This window comes from Filicampus tigris, chromosome 11, assembly GCF_054856515.1.
Source record: "Filicampus tigris isolate MCC_2025a chromosome 11, RoL_Ftig_1.0, whole genome shotgun sequence".
NCBI lineage: Eukaryota > Metazoa > Chordata > Actinopteri > Syngnathiformes > Syngnathidae > Filicampus > Filicampus tigris.
Window position 1 is genome coordinate 21,988,946 of NC_141227.1, and position 14,447 is coordinate 22,003,392.

General features: G+C 45.6%; 2 protein-coding genes across 3 annotated transcripts; both read left to right on the plus strand.

Moving 5' to 3' along the window:
• Positions 1-680: 680 nt before the first annotated feature.
• Positions 681-7,548, plus strand: lrit1a (leucine-rich repeat, immunoglobulin-like and transmembrane domains 1a). Its single transcript, XM_086045200.1, has 4 exons — positions 681-978; positions 2,751-3,211; positions 5,018-5,323; positions 5,639-7,548. The coding sequence occupies exons 1-4, from the start codon at positions 824-826 to the stop codon at positions 6,691-6,693; spliced, it is 1,977 nt and encodes a 658-aa protein (XP_085901326.1). The 5' UTR covers positions 681-823; the 3' UTR covers positions 6,694-7,548.
• A 239-nt stretch (positions 7,549-7,787) lies between these two features.
• lrit2 (leucine-rich repeat, immunoglobulin-like and transmembrane domains 2) lies at positions 7,788-11,986 on the plus strand. Of its 2 annotated transcripts, XM_086046001.1 has the most exons (4): positions 7,788-8,025; positions 8,397-9,187; positions 9,868-10,601; positions 10,780-11,986. In XM_086046001.1, the coding sequence occupies exons 1-4, from the start codon at positions 7,916-7,918 to the stop codon at positions 10,804-10,806; spliced, it is 1,662 nt and encodes a 553-aa protein (XP_085902127.1). In that variant the 5' UTR covers positions 7,788-7,915; the 3' UTR covers positions 10,807-11,986. The 2 variants fall into 2 exon arrangements, with proteins under 2 accessions (XP_085902127.1, XP_085902126.1); XM_086046000.1 differs by having other exon boundaries at positions 9,868-11,986.
• Positions 11,987-14,447: the final 2,461 nt, after the last annotated feature.

Consider the following 14,447-nt stretch of genomic DNA (forward strand, 5'->3'; position numbering starts at 1 on the left):
TTTGGACTAGAAACAAAAGGTTGCCGTTTGTGTCGAAATTGCGCTCGTGAGCCACGAACATAATATTTCATTTACCAACAGATCATTTATTGTAATAGCTACTAAAGCAAAGTACGTAGCGGTGTGACAAAAAAAAAAACAACGTTTGAACCGGAAAATCGTTTTTTGAATTAAAATATTACGATTGCATCGCATCGAACCGAATCGTTCCACTTCTAAATATATACAGATACTTATCCAATCGTCTTTTATTGGACAGATATATCTTAGAAAGAAATTAGACAAATTATTTATTTCATGTATATTTTTTCCTCGGCAGAAACGGGCTCCCAATGTCCTCAATGACAGATGAAGGACACTTTGAGAATTTTTGGGGGAAAAAAAAAGTGCAGCAGCGAACATCAGCAGCGGCGCCACTCGGCTGTCATGTTGCAGGGGGCCACCTTGCGGTAAAACACAGCGGCGTCCACTTGCAGATTAACAGTCACGGCACGGCTCAAATGAACAAACTACATTTGTGAGGAAAAGAAGAGAAAAAAAAAAAAAATCATCCAAACATCACAGGGGATTATGACCATTTCGGAAGTGTGTGTGATCATAAACAGGGGACGTCTCTGCGCAGCCTATCGGATTGCGGGATGCAATATACGCATCCAAATGAAAAGAGCGCCAGGCCCCGCACTAATCCTTGTCTATCCTTTTTATCTGGGGACTCATATGCAGTCTGATCACTATGGGACAGCGGAGTGGTGGAGAGAAGCCATGCGGATGATATTCCCGTAGATGAGAGGGGGCAAAAGTTGGACGCAAAGTGTGCAAATGCATGATAGGCGCGCCGCGTAAAAGTGGGCCGAAAATGTTCCTCGTCCTGGTGGTGGGGCTCTCCGCGGCCACGGGTGGACTTTTCTCCCCGGTGAGCAGCTGCCCGTCCCAGTGCAGCTGTTTTTACCACAACCTGAGTGACGGCTCCAAGGCCAGGTAAGCGCAAGCGCTCGCAGGCTGGATTTGGTGCTGCGCTGATTCGGTGCGCTTTTTACGCACATGCACGCACGAACCCGTCTTTTATTGATGACATTTGGTTGCTTTGCACGGGAGGACGAAATGTCCGCCAAAGATAAATCGGGGAGTGCTTGTTGGTCCAATTTTATTTAATGCAGGATTATCTTTCAAAGGCACTTTCAAGACCGCCATCGGTGTGTTTTAGCTCAGTTTGGGTGATTCGCAAAATGAGCCCCCCCCCCTCCTCTGCACACAACCTTGGAGCGCATTAATACCAATTTCGACTTTATAGGAGCATTAAATATGACCACCAAGGAGCTCCAACTCACGAAATATTTGAATAAAAATCTGTAATAACACTACATTTCGATACACCTTTCCTTAATTTCCATATCCAAGGACTCTTTTGATTTTTTTTTTATCTCAATGGGATAAAGGCTAGAAAAAAAGAATACATGGTATCATGGCTATTTTCCAGTACTGTAATTTACCTGCATTATCAACTATGTACACAAATATCCGTCACTCCTTCATACTATTACAAATACAAAATTGATTGCCGTACACACTACCAGTCAAAAGTTTTAGAACACCTTGATTTGTCCAGTTTATTTTATTTCCGATTTTTTCAAGAGAAAATTAAACAATTTAAGTCAAATTAATAGCTAGAAATGGTACACACCAAGTTAAGTGGTCACGTACTGGCGATTATTAAAATAATTTAAAAAACAAAACAAAACAGGTAGGTTACTCCCAAAACACTTGCAGGGATTTCTAGAAATGTTGTTAAATCATTATCATGATTGGCCGTCGTCGCGTACATAAAAGTAATTAATTACTAATAATAACATAATTAAAGGTAATTTGAGCAAATTTCTCATCTCAGATGTCTTTATCAAACTGGTGGCCCTCCGCATTAAATCAGTACCCAAAGAGTAGCTCTCACTTTCCAAAAAGTTTGACCCCTGACCTAGTACAACAGCAATATCGGACTGACGGCCCTCTAAATGCCAAAATTGATATTCAACCTTGAGTAAGACCAGTTTTCATCGGAAAAGATATACCTTGTCTCTATTCATTTCTGCACTTAAAAATGACAACAAAAAAATATTTTCGTATTTTATGGCATGATATTTTAGCGTTGCAAATTCTATCTTAGCGTATCGTATCTCGTCTTAGTGTTTGGTATCTTATGGTATCTTAGCGTATTGTATCTCTTCTTATTTAATTGTATCTCCATGTATTGTATCTTATTATATTTAACAGTATTTCAGCGTATCGTATCTCATCATTTCCTAGCGTGTCATATCTCATCCTATCTAATCTCATCGCAGTGTATCATATTTCATCAAATTATTTCATCAAATTATGTTGCAGCGTATTCCCTTTATCATATCGCAACGTGTTGCATCTCATCGTATCTAATTCTATTCCAGCGCATCATATTGAACGGTATGCCAGCATGATTCTATTTTATCAGCGTATTGTATTTGTCTGTCTGTTATCATATGTCAGCATATCATATCTGTCTATCATATCTCAGCATCAAATTGTATCTCAGCATATCATATCTCACTGTGTATAATCACATCTCGGCGTACTGCATCAAATGATATCGCAGCGTAGCGTACCTCATCGTATTTTATTGAACTGGATTGTTTAGGTGTACCGAATGTTGCGTCCAGTTAGTATATCATACATTGATGTTTTTTTTCATTTGTATTTTTTGATGTGCATTTTGTCTTCCCCAGGAGTGTGATTTGCAACGACCCCGAGATCTCGCTTGTGCCTGTCGGGTTCCCGGCGGATACGTCCAAGCTCCGCATCGAGAAAACGGCCATCCAGCGGATACCGAGCGAAGCCTTCAACTACCTCTCGGGTCTGGAGTTCTTGTGGATGTCCTTCAACGCGCTGTCCGCGCTGGGCGCCGACAGCTTCCGCGGACTCTTCAACCTGGAGGAGCTGCGGCTGGACGGCAACGCGCTCGCCGCCTTCCCCTGGGAGTCGCTCACCGACATGCCCAGTCTGAGACTCCTGGACTTGCACAACAACCGGCTCACCTCGCTTCCCGCGGAGGCCACCACGCACATCAGGAACCTCACTTACCTGGACCTGTCCAGCAACAGTTTGCTAACGCTGCCCGTCGCCGTGCTGGCCAACTGGCTGGCGGCCAAACCCGCCCAAGGGCCCGAGAGCTCCAAAATGATCTTGGGTAAGGCCGTGTCCTAGCATCCACAACTTTGTATCAGCTCTTCATTAGGACACCAATTAGGTCGGTTATACACGTAAAGACAACTGGGCTGTTTTGGTCTGACAATTTTGTCCGTCAAATGCCCGACAATCTAATGTCTTATCTTTTCGGAAGTACATAAACGCTCACTTTAAAAAATGCATTCCGTCATAAAAAAAAACCCCCAAAAAAACCTAATTTGATCGTTTTCTCGCAATGATTGCGAGAAAATGAAAAACTTTGCGAGGGAATTATTCTTTTTTTCTTTCTCGTTCATGTCACCTTAGGGGCTGCGAACAACACTTACAAAATGCGTTAAATGCCTAATTCTTTTTTTATCTCTATGTGTGAGGTGTGCTTAAGGTGAAAAACTCTTTTAAGATTCGAAAAGTCCTTATGTGTGTACCGCGGCCGTACTTGTGAGTACAAGTCAACAAGCTAAAGCTGAAAACTAAAATGAAAGGAAAAGATAATGATCTAGTTTTTTACATTTCTTCTTTTTTTTTAACAATGTTTTTTTTTTAGTTCTAACTTCTTTTCATAAATTTTGCTAAACTTTGACTCTAAAAACAGTTGGGTCAGAGACAACCCAATTTTTGGTCAATTTGACCCCAAAAAGATACGCAACGCAAACAACCCAGGAACTGGGTTACTATATCAGCCCATAACTTGACACAGTAACTTGGTTACTCTCAGAAAAAACGACTCAGAAATTTGACCAAACAAAAGCAAACCATGAATTGGGTTGACAATTTAACCCAGTTGTTTTTTAGAGTGTATTCTTAGCCATTTTTGTTGTTGTTGCTTATTTCGCTCCTCTCATTCATGCTTTCATTCAATGGACATGATCCACATTTTTGAACACTCACTTCCTAAAGACCTAATGTTAAAAAAAAAAAAAGACATTTGGAACATTACCTGCACACAAATGTGGACAAAACACCCACTGCGGGGTGAACTGATGGTGGCCAGATGTTGTGAAGTTCACTGCTGCTATCTAGAGGCGGAGTGTTTGGAGTAACGACGATCTAAAATCTGAGCCGACTTAGGCACAGCCGTTCTTCTGTTTTCTGAAAGGCAACAGAAGGAAATGCGGGTTTGTTGAAAATTCTGCCACCTAGTGGAAGAGCATTTAATTGTTCTGCTGTCACTCTACATCAAGGGAGTCCAACCCCGGTTCTCGAGGTCCCCTATTCGGCGTGTTTTAGATTTCTCCCTCCTCCAACACACCTGATTCAAATGATTAGGGTCGTTAGCAGGCTCCTCGGAGATTGCTGATCAGCTGATCATTTGGAGCCTGAAAACGATCCTTAAAAACGGGTTTAAGGATTATTATATTTGACAGTATCTTCTTTTTTTTTTTTTAGTGGATCCTATGAATTTATTAATTTTGGACTTAATATTGTGCAAAACTGCAGCCAGGCCTGACAAAGTAACACGTGCTGATGAATAGCGCTATGACTGAAAAACAAAATCACCCATTTAGAAGTACTAACCTGGATTACAAATACAATTCTCGAATTGAAGACAATACGGAGAGCAGCTTTTTGCCTTTCCCTTGTAAAAGCTGCCGGTCAAGGGCATGAGTCTGAAATGACCGCAGGACCCGACCTTGATCGCCATCCTCCTCCTCCTCCTCATTGCCATAGTCATGCTCATGATGTAGTTTATGAATTAAATGTTAATCCTCTTACAAGATTAACATCCTCCACATTGCCCATCTGCAGGCCGATCCATCGCGACGCGCCGAGCTTGCTCACCTGTAAACCTCCCCCACCCCTCCCTCAGGTCTCCATGACAACCCGTGGGCGTGCGACTGTCGCCTGTACGACCTGGTCCAGTTCCAGAAGTCTCCCACTCTGGCCGTGGCGTTCATCGACACCAGGCTGCGTTGCTCGGCCCCCGAGAGCGTGTCGGGCGTTTTGTTTAGTGACGCCGAGCTGCGGCGCTGTCAGCCCCCGCAAATCCACACGGCGGTGGCGCGGGTCCGAAGCGCCGTTGGGAATAACGTGCTGCTCCGGTGCGGGACGATCGGGGTGCCCATTCCCGACCTGACGTGGCGGAGGGCGGATAAACGAGTCCTGAATGGAACTGGTGAGTCTGCGGATCTTTGCGCACGTTTACGCTACGAAGACGACTTGCGAATTGTGTTTGTAATGGAAATGGACAAAAACAGGCTTCATGGTGAAGCAGCATGTGGCTCTTTTGCACACTTTGTTCGGAGTACAGTGACCCCCTGAAACTTTGGGGCGGGCATTTGCCTATTTGCAGGTTTTTGTTAAAAATTCAGGTGAACAGCTGACCCTCAAGACTGTGCTAACCGCAAGTCCACCGTGCTACCCTGTGTTTATTCAATTAAAATGTTGCCACAACAGAAGCTAACCGAACATCACGTCTTCTCTCCCACAGTCCAACAGGAAACGTCCAAAGATGGAATCACCTGGTCCATCCTCAGTGTTCCAGCCGTGTCCTATCGCGACTCCGGGAAATACATGTGCAAGGCGACAAACTACGCCGGGAACGCCGAAGCTGTCATTTCCTTAGTAGTATCTAATTCTCCAAAACCGGAAGGCAATCAAACCGGCAACGAGAAGAAGGCCAAAGTAAAAAAATCCAACCCTGTTGGAAAAGCAGCTTACCAGGAGAAACTGGTGGCCCGATACGTGGTGCCAACCTCCACCCCTACGTCCCCGCCGCCGCTCCTGGATCCTGGCCTTCCGCCTGAAATCCCTGAGCCCAGTTTGGACGGTCCCAGTCCTTCCCCCGACCCGGCCGCATCGTCCAACGCAGACACGTTGCTGGATCTGGAGAAGACCAACCTCAGCAACCTGGCTGCAAACACCTCGTCTCTGCAGCAGGACCCGGACCGGGTGGTCCGCTCAGTGAAGGTAGTGGGGGACACGGACAATACAATCTCCCTCAACTGGAGGGCTCCCAAGGCCAAGAACACGACGGCCTTCAGCGTGCTGTACGCCGTGTTTGGCGAGAGAGACATGAGGAAGATCAACGTGGGGGCTGGCCAGAACAGAGTGACCATCGAAGGCCTGGTGCCCAGGACCAAGTACATCGCCTGCGTATGCGTGAGGGGGCTCATCCCCAAGAAGGAACAGTGCGTCATCTTCTCCACGGACGAGGCAGCCAGCGCGACCGGCACCCAGAAGCTAATCAACGTGATCGTGATCACGGTGGCTTGCATCATCGCCGTGCCCCTCACCGTCATCGTGTGTTGCGGGGCCCTGAAGAGACGCATCCAGAAATACTGGGGGAAAAAATCCAAGGACATCCAAGATTCCTATGTGACCTTTGAGACATTGTCGCCCGGGACCAAAGCCAAAGGCCTGGAAGGGGAATACTTGAACAGACTGAACCCGGAAGAGTCCAACAGGCTGCTGTCGGCCCGCTCCAGCCTGGATTCCGAGGCCACGGCTAAAATCGAAGGACAGCCTAACGAGTACTTCTGCTGACGTCATGCTCCAGCTCCGGCTCCTCCGCCGCGTCACCTTCCTCGCGCTCATCCTCCACCTCCTCCACCGTGTCCCAGTCCCAACCACCAATTGCATCCCCACCCGCAGCCCCACCTCCACCCGTATCCGTATCCCAAGCACCACCCGTATCCTCACGCCCGGCCGCATCCTGAAGTGAGCCCCCCCGCCGGCCACCCTCCACACATGCCCTGGGATTCCCCACCTCCCGTTCCTCCTCGCTGGATCACGCCACCGACTCCGCCTCCACCCCGAGCCAATTTCTATCAAAGGACTTTTGCACGCTGCACCATCATGGAAATATCCGTATAGGGGATATCTATCACGCAACCTTTTTTTTTTTTTTTTCCATCCGGATATTCCCATCGCATATCACCTCACCCCCGTTTTCACGACATCATAGTGGTTGATATCACCTTGCATGGCGCAGTGAAGAAACAGTCTGATCCGACCCAAAGGGAAAAAAATAACGATCAACACTCCGTTGTCAATATGTATGTGTATGATTTGTAAATACTTTTATGGACAATGTACACTTACATATACGTTCAAGTCTGTGCCTCTGTATATATCTGTCATATGTTCTCAGAGGAGATTTTTATACAAACATATACACTCGCAGGCACGGTGAACGTAGACACGCTGGAGCTGGAGACAAGTGCAGAAAGGACTGAACTATGACGCCGTGTAAATACGACTTGGAACTATTTCTATTCCCCAGCGCTTTCTCCGTGTATTTGTTTTTGTGCCACCTAGAGGCACCCCTACCCCAGTAACTGTATGAATTTATTCCACTGAGGATTTAAATAGAGCGAAATAAACTTTTCTATATCTATACACTGGTATGTGCAATGTGTGTGTTCCTACGTTACCGTCCTGCGTGTGATAATTAATCTGTTTGGAGTTTGCATTTTTATGGAACTGCACTGCATCCTATTGAGAATTTGTCAGTGCCGAACAAAAAGGTTAAAACAGCAGGCCCGGTAACGTCATCAGCCAGCGGCACCTTTCGATCCCTTACTAAAAGGCTACTTATGAGTGGACGTCACCTACTTAAACGAATAGTGGGTCAGACCTGCTGACTCTGTCAAGAAGTAGGTGTTGTGCACTCGGGGATTAGTCCTAAGAAGCTTCCCTCGTCTGCCTCGCTCGACATGTCTTGAGCACGAATGCCGCCCGCCATTTGGGCAATTTTATACAGACTATGGACAGGATTCCTTACCTTCTAGTTATAGTTTTGCTTCACGTTCAAGGGTCTGAAAGTTTTTCTCAGTGTTTGCGGGGGTGCAGTTGTATAGAAGACCGTCATGGAAGGTAAGACTTTGTCTTTGCCCAGGTAGACCTTGGTTTGGTGTCAGTGTGGCAATGAAAACATCGAGTTTAGCCCATGTTATACTCTCTACTTGACGGCCATACACAGCCGTGGAAAAAAATTAAGTGACCCAAAAAAACCCCCACAAAATACAGATCTTTCATTGGCATTTTGATTATTTCTTCTGCTATAAATTAAAATATTTGTACTGTATTGAATTTTGGAGTTGTCAGTAGACTTAACTAAAATGTATATTTACCAGTAAATAACACAATCAGAGAGACTAATAATTTTACAGCGGTCTCTTGATATTTTCAAGTAGTTTCTGGTGAGTATACTGTAGGTCTGAATTAATGCTTGGATTAACTCATAGGTCTCTCATTTGCATGGAGGAGAACGCGTTTGGGGCCATACCAGAGAATATTCCCCACGATATGACCAAAATCCGAATAGAAAAATCCCATTTCACCGAAATCAAGCGCGGGGCTTTCTCCAGAACGCCCAGCTTGGAGAACCTGTGGTTGAACTTCAACGACATTACCCTGATCAACTCGAAGGCTCTGGAAGGTTTGGCCAACCTGACCGAGCTCCGCCTGCAAGGGAACAAGCTGCGTTCCATGCCATGGACGGCGTTCGAGGACACCCCGGGCCTAATGATCCTGGACCTGAAACACAACCAGTTGGATGTGCTGCCAGAGCACGCGTTAAAAAATTTTCCCGATCTGACTTACTTAGACTTATCCTTCAATCGGCTTACGGTCATATCCAAGGAGGTCTTCCAAAACTGGCCCCTGTACCAAAAACTGCAGAGTGCGGAGGAGCAGGAGGCGAGCTCTACCGGGCCGAACGTCATCCTGGCGCTCCACGACAACGCCTGGCTGTGCGACTGCCGCCTCAAGGGCTTCGTGGAATTCATCCGCTCCCTCAGCCCCCCGATTATTCTGATGAACTCCTACTTGACCTGCTCCGGGCCGGACTTTAGGGCGGGCAAGTACTTCCACGAGGTCGAGCTGCAGGCCTGCGTCAAGCCTGCGGTCACCACCCCGTCGGCCAACGTCAGCCTACCGCTGGGAGCCAACGTCACGCTGCGCTGCCTCGCCAAGGCCCGGCCGGACCCTGCGGTGTGGTGGACATATGGTCTGAAGATAATCAGAGGATTTCATGGTAAGAGTGTGACGTTCAGGCAGGCGGATCGCCTGATATCTTGTGTTAAATTAGATACTTATGCGCGCATTTTAATCACAGACTTCTATAAAGCTTCCTTTAAGAGGAGTCAATCTGGATGATGTGTCAAGCCGCACACCATCGGTGTGGCAGATTATCGTGCGCCGCCGCGTAGGCTCGGGCGGTCGGTGTCAGCAGCCGTGTTGGGACTCCATGGGTAAACCTGCTTGCACTTAAGCTTTTTGCAGGGGAACTACTTTAATTGAATATCATTATTACCAGTATACATTGGTCCAGGTGTACAATGGAGTACCCAAATTTGCAGCGACTCATTGCAAACAGAGAAAGCGGTACAATAGTCATATATTCTCACTATTCTGTGAGAACTAATTTGAAAACAGAAAAACCTGGTACTGTATTACACAGAAGGGGCATCCTCTTCTGTTGATTACGCTGCATCTCTTCCAGTAGACCTCAGTGCTGCCCGGCATAGTGCAAGGCTTGCAACTCGAAATTCTGAATTGCCTGTTTGCGGTAAAAACTCTACAACATAAAGTGGCGGCACAAACGACGAACCGTGTTATACGGACAATGTTCTTGCCATTACTTGTTTGCTTTTCCTCAGTTCTGCTTCTCTAGTATTCAAAAGATACTTGACATTCTTATTATCTTCTGCTCAGAGTCTCAGGAGAGAGTGGATAAAGACACCATTAGATCCCTCCTGGTGATCCCTTCGCTCCATGCGGCCGACCGCGGCGTCTACACATGCAGTGCCGTCAACTTCATCGGAAACTCCTCGGCGAACATCCAGGTGGACATCCTCTCTCCTGACGGCTCCCAGTCGCAGTCCCTTCCCAGCTTCCCGGCGGATGACGAGAACGTCTACATCGACATCCGCATCGCCAAACAGACGGTGCGCGGCATCTCCATTGAATGGTTCGCCGTCTTGGACCGCCCGGACCAGACGTGGTTCACCATCCATTTGGGCCGCGCCAACACCGACAAGAAGGAGACCATCTACATCGGCCCGGGCATCCGTTCATACTCCGTTTCTGACCTAATGCCCGCCACCAAATACGAGATCTGCGTGACGCTCAAGAACCAGACACCGCGACCCGGCCAGTGCGTGGTGTTCGTCACGGGAAGCGACATCACCGAGATGGAGCAGCGGGAGAAGCTGATCCACATCGTGGTGATCGTCCTGGCCATGGTGCTGGCCGTGCCCATCGGCATGTACGCATGCACCACCGACACCAAGTTCAACTGCCTAGAGGGCCTGATGGCGTTCTGGAAGAAGCGGCGCAGCGAGAGGGGATCGGCCGGGTTGCAGCGCGAGAGGCAAGGCACCTTCGACAGCCTGCAGGCGGCCAGCGACGAGGGCCTGGTCCGGAAAGAGTCCAGTGAGGACAGGAAGGTGAGGCGGAGGTCAGATGACAGGCCGCTTAAGAGCAAGGCCGACCACAGCAGAATCACTGCAGAACTCTACTAAACGGCAGCAAACACTTGGCAACCAATCACATTGCAGCAGTTTGTGAGTGTGATGACGTCGTGTGATACCCTGCTGATACTCTCTACTCTCTCCTCTGTTCTAGGGCGGGAGGTTTGTTGAGAAGGTGTGATTGGTCAAGATTGTTATTCAAGGGATTGCACCGGTGTAGGGATGCACTTCATTATTTTCAATTCCTCTCTCTTTCTGATATCATTCTGTTATTATTCACTATGTTTATTATTCTGCTGCCTTTGTGACCGGATTGGGCTTGATAGCACATTTGCTGTTTCTACAGTGGTTTCTGCAGTGGTCCCCAAGCTTTTTTAATCGGCAGGTCACGGTAGGCCAGATGTTTCGCCTACCGGAAACCATTCGTTGTTAGCGGGGGCGGAGGGTGGGCATACATTCGCGGTCGGAAACTAATCACCGATGGAGGTGGGGGTGCTAATGTACATTCCCGATTGGGACGTATAGGCTCCACTAGAAAAACAACAAAACAACAGATGCTTTACCAGGAATTCCTGTTGAATGACTATACAGTGGTGTTTTTCAAGGTACAAGTTTGGCCAATTGTTTGCTTTGACTTTCGAGCAAAAAGCTTGAGGTACGAGTGCTGTATGATTGTAGTGACCTCAACTCACATCGCAACTAGCAGCAGTTAATCAGATGGTATTAGTGAACAAAATGTCTGAATGCAAAACCGTACAGCAACACTTGAAGACAGACAATGTAACACACCTCACAGTCATGTATTCTTTATCCTCTTTAAGAACAACTAGTGCCGTACTGATGAGCTGAGAGGAGTTGAGATGTCTCAATGACAGTCTATCCATCTGTGTGTCTTCAACTGCCCCCAGGTGGCCATACTAGAAAGAGCTTCACAATGGCCACTCAACTGATACAGTGTGACAAAATCATTCAGTTCTTTTTAATACTATTGTACTATGTCTTTATGTTTTAACACAATATATGATGTGATATTTTTCCCTCATTAAAATACACATAACAACGTTTTTTGTTTTGTTTTTTGAGGTGGCTTGTACAGATTAATGGCCTCTCCATTCATTTCAATTGAAGAAGATGATTTGAGACAGCGTAGTTATTGAACATATAATTCATTTCTCAGGGCACCACTATATAATATTCACAAATTACCCCAAAAATGATGTCTTTCATACAAAAAAGAACGTTGTTGTACAAAATCCTACTAAATTCTCTAAATAAGCTCTTGTCTGTATTTGTTTGACTCAATAATGTTCTCATGTAAAAATCATGTAGAGAGATGTATGAATAAAATATCATTGACTGCATGTGTGCGGAATCTTCATTTTACTTAATCGCTGAAAAATCATTTAACTCCAAAGATTACGTGTGGAAAATGTCCATTTACCGTGCTTTGTGAGATAATCACAGTTATGTCCTAAGTGACCAAACTGGTGTGTGTACAGTGTGTGTGCTCCCAAGTTTCATCAGTTGATCTTTAATCCCCGCCTGCGTCACTGCACTCTGACAATACGTCACGGGTTGGATTGCTGCAAACAAACACAAACAAGGCACAGCAGCAGCGGGCATGCGCCGGACATGTGCTGTGCCGAGGAAAGCCAGACAGATGGCACGTCGCATATGTGCGCCGCCGTCCCCGGCCATTGTTCATTTGACTTCAGAGCCCGAACACCAGCAAATACTTAGCAACTCTGCGAACTTGAGCGTCATTGGCGTCAGCTGTTATCCAGCGCAAATGCGAGTTACTAGGTTCATTGCTATCACGACAATAGCTATGCCGACACCCCTCAAAAATGATCTTCACTTGATTACAAAACAGCTCTGTGTTGCTAGTTAAATTCCCAAATGAGGAGGTGACACCACAGACGAGCTTATGGCCCAAGAGAAGCCGCGGTCCATGTTAGCTTGCGAGCTAGCTGGTGGCTAGCGCTTCTTGTCGCAGCTTCCAGCTGCCGGAGGTTTTAAGCGGCACAAACATGAAGCGTGTCTTCTTTTTATTTTTTTTTTCTACAAATCATTGACCATATTTTTTACAGTTTTGTAGAAAAACAGTGTAGTTACGTAGCTTGTAACTTTATAAGACACAAAAATGACTCCGCCTATGACCTTAACTGGACGGAATTTCTTCGTGTTGTTCAGCCGAATGCGGAAGCCCAAGTCATCACGTTTGAACGTAAAACTTCATAATGTTATAACATGATATTTAACTTTTTTTTCTCTTGCGGCAGAAATACACTTCTGTAACTTAGCTACCAAAGTACAGAGCGTGACTACTTTTGCCACATAGGGTTGTTCATCCTATTCACGTGTAGAGTGGTGCTTTGAGATCATTTTTTTTCGTGACCACCGTGGTATCATTTTTCAAATCATCTTTCTCCACTGGAATTTGAAATGCCGTGAATCACTTCCAGTCCCCCAATTTACTTTTTATTTTTTTAATAAGGAAAACTATAAGCACTCCATAATTACTTTATAGAAATAACATACTTGAATAGAATGTGAATTATTAAACAGTTTGTGCATCATGATTTGATGCTGCAATCCATTTCATTGTGCTGCTCCTTCTAGTGTGCCTGCCTTAACCACCGGGAGGCAGTAGTGTGTAATATAGTTAGGTAGACACAAGTGAAGAAGAACAGACTCCTTCTACTATTGTGACTCAGTAGGTAACTGAAATATTAGATACTTTTTCATAGAGGACAAAGAAATATCTATCGACATGTGTTGATCCTCCTTAAAGGAATGTAAAACCACAACTATCGATGCTAACTGTTAGCACGTAAATGGCAATTTCATGTATATGTTAGCATTAAGTTTGCAGGGGCTTTTTAGCCAAAGCTATGTGGTTGTTTTAAACAACACGCGCTTCTCTTTATTTAAGGTTTCTTTGGCAGCTATAAACTCAATGACGGCTTGTATCCTGAAAGACTCAAAGGCTGGGTCACCCGTACCTCAATATCCCTCTCTGAAAACGTGATGAAGTGGCCTCCATGAGACCTGTCCATAGTTTGTGTCCGTCCAGCATCGGTGCTTTTTGCAACTTCCCACTGTGTAATCCTCTGTGCAGCCGTAATCCTGGCTGCCTCTTACATGGCATAATGCACGGTCATTTGGGCTGCCTCGCGTTTTATTCCCTGTCCATTTCTCTTTTAATAGCCATTGAAAGTGTGTCACGATTCCCTCTCAGTTAAAAAAAAAATATATATATAAAGGGATTGATTTAGCCTTGTATGTCTTGTAAATGCTGCCTCGTTTTAAAATGTAGCAAAAAGTTGATTAGTCACATCTTGTGAGGCCAAACCAGATGAGTTCAGATGCACTTTTGGTTTGTAGCCAACGCTGCAATATTGCAGAAAGATGAACAAGTTGGCTCTTGGATTAGCGAGGGGTAATCTGCACATTCCGTGTTTTATGTAATTTTGAAAATACGCCGCTGCTGCATGTTTGGCTCCAAAATGCTCAGAGGGCGCTTTGAGTGTAACTTGGTAATTGGTAGTGCTCGCGCTGGTGGGGCAGCAAAAGGGATTGTTCACATCGGGAGTCAAATGTGACTTATTTGCAAAACATCTGCTCAGTTTTTGGCAAAAAAAAAAAAAAATCATCAAATACTGTTGTATAATTCTACCTCCACTGAGAAGCATATTTCTACTGTCCTACTAAAGTCCTCCACTTCTTTCCTTTTTTTGAAAAAAGAAATGGATGCAATTGATTTATCTCTCGTTTAGCTGGTTTATACTTTAAATGTTTTGCTTTTTTTGCATCCTTTTT